We start from the raw sequence: 1,242 nt of genomic DNA, 5'->3' as shown, positions 1-1,242 counted from the left end.
CATACATCACAACAAACTACGCTTTACTCACCTTTACATAAATTACAACAAACTACGCTTTACTCGCCTTTACATACATTATAACAAACTACGCTTTACTCACCTTTACATACATCACAACAAACTACGCTTTACTCACCTTTACATACATCACAACAAACTACGCTTTACTCACCTTAACATAAATTACAACAAACTACGCTTTACTCACCTTAACATAAATTACAACAAACTACGCTTTACTCACCTTTACATAAATTACAACAAACTACGCTTTACTCACCTTTACATAAATTACAACAAACTACGCTTTAGTCACCTTTACATACATTACAACAAACTACGCTTTACTCACCTTTACATAGATCACAACAAACTACGCTTTAGTCACCTTTACATAAATTACAACAAAGTACGCTTTACTCACCTTTACATAAATTACAACAAACTACACTTTACTCACCTTTACATACATTACAGCAACTCCGTTTCTGATCATACAGAAGAAAGTAGCAGTTTTTTCTATGGCTATATTGGCATTTTTCTTTGCATACAACCCTTCCGTTCTGTTGAAGAATATAATAATATACAATAGTTCAATATCGGTTCTTATTTCATACAGATAATTACGTCAATACACATCATCTGTCAAGTTATCCTTTGTCTAAAACACGAAACTCAATTAAACCTACAATAGTTCAATATCGATACTTATTTTACACAGATAATTACATCAATTCACATGATCTGTCAAGTCGACCTTTGTCTAAAACACGAAACTCAATTAAACCTACAATAGTTCAATATCGATACTTATTTTAAACAGATATTTACATTAATACACATGATCTGTCAAGTCATCCTTTGTCTAAAACACGAAACTGAATTAAACTACTTCAAAGTATAAGTAGAAAGTTTTCTATCAACGAGCATTTTTTCCACTATTTAAATAAAATGTTAGGAAAAGTGAGAATTTCTTTTTAAAATAAAAAAAAGTATTTTGAAGTGTTTGTGTTTAATGTAATTTTATTCATTTTTGTTACTGTGCAGTAATCGTCGTTGATGATTGTGCCTATAAACTACAAAGCAAATGACCGTTACTTGATTCTTTTGGACAACAAATTACAACACCGGACAAGGAAAGTCACCCCCAGTGGCACAGCGGCATGTCTCTGGACTTATACCGCTAAATACCGGGTTTCGATAATCGTGGTGGGCAGAGCACAGATAGCCCTCGGTTGA

General features: G+C 32.7%; 1 protein-coding gene across 1 annotated transcript in view; it reads right to left on the bottom strand.

Moving 5' to 3' along the window:
- Nucleotides 1–566, bottom strand: part of LOC111089307 (BMP-binding endothelial regulator protein-like) — a gene marked incomplete at both ends in the record, with an annotated part of 22,029 nt that extends 21,463 nt beyond the window's left edge. The window contains one exon of the mRNA XM_022401571.1: nt 464–566. Within this exon, the coding sequence (XP_022257279.1) occupies nt 464–566 (103 nt within the window). The remainder of the gene's footprint in view (nt 1–463) is intronic.
- Between the last annotated feature and the right edge of the window lie 676 nt (nt 567–1,242).

This window comes from Limulus polyphemus, unplaced genomic scaffold (assembly GCF_000517525.1).
Source record: "Limulus polyphemus unplaced genomic scaffold, Limulus_polyphemus-2.1.2 Scaffold5848, whole genome shotgun sequence".
Classification (NCBI taxonomy): domain Eukaryota; kingdom Metazoa; phylum Arthropoda; class Merostomata; order Xiphosura; family Limulidae; genus Limulus; species Limulus polyphemus.
The sequence above is the reverse complement of the archived record's forward strand: the minus strand, read 5'-3'. Positions and strand labels throughout refer to the sequence as shown.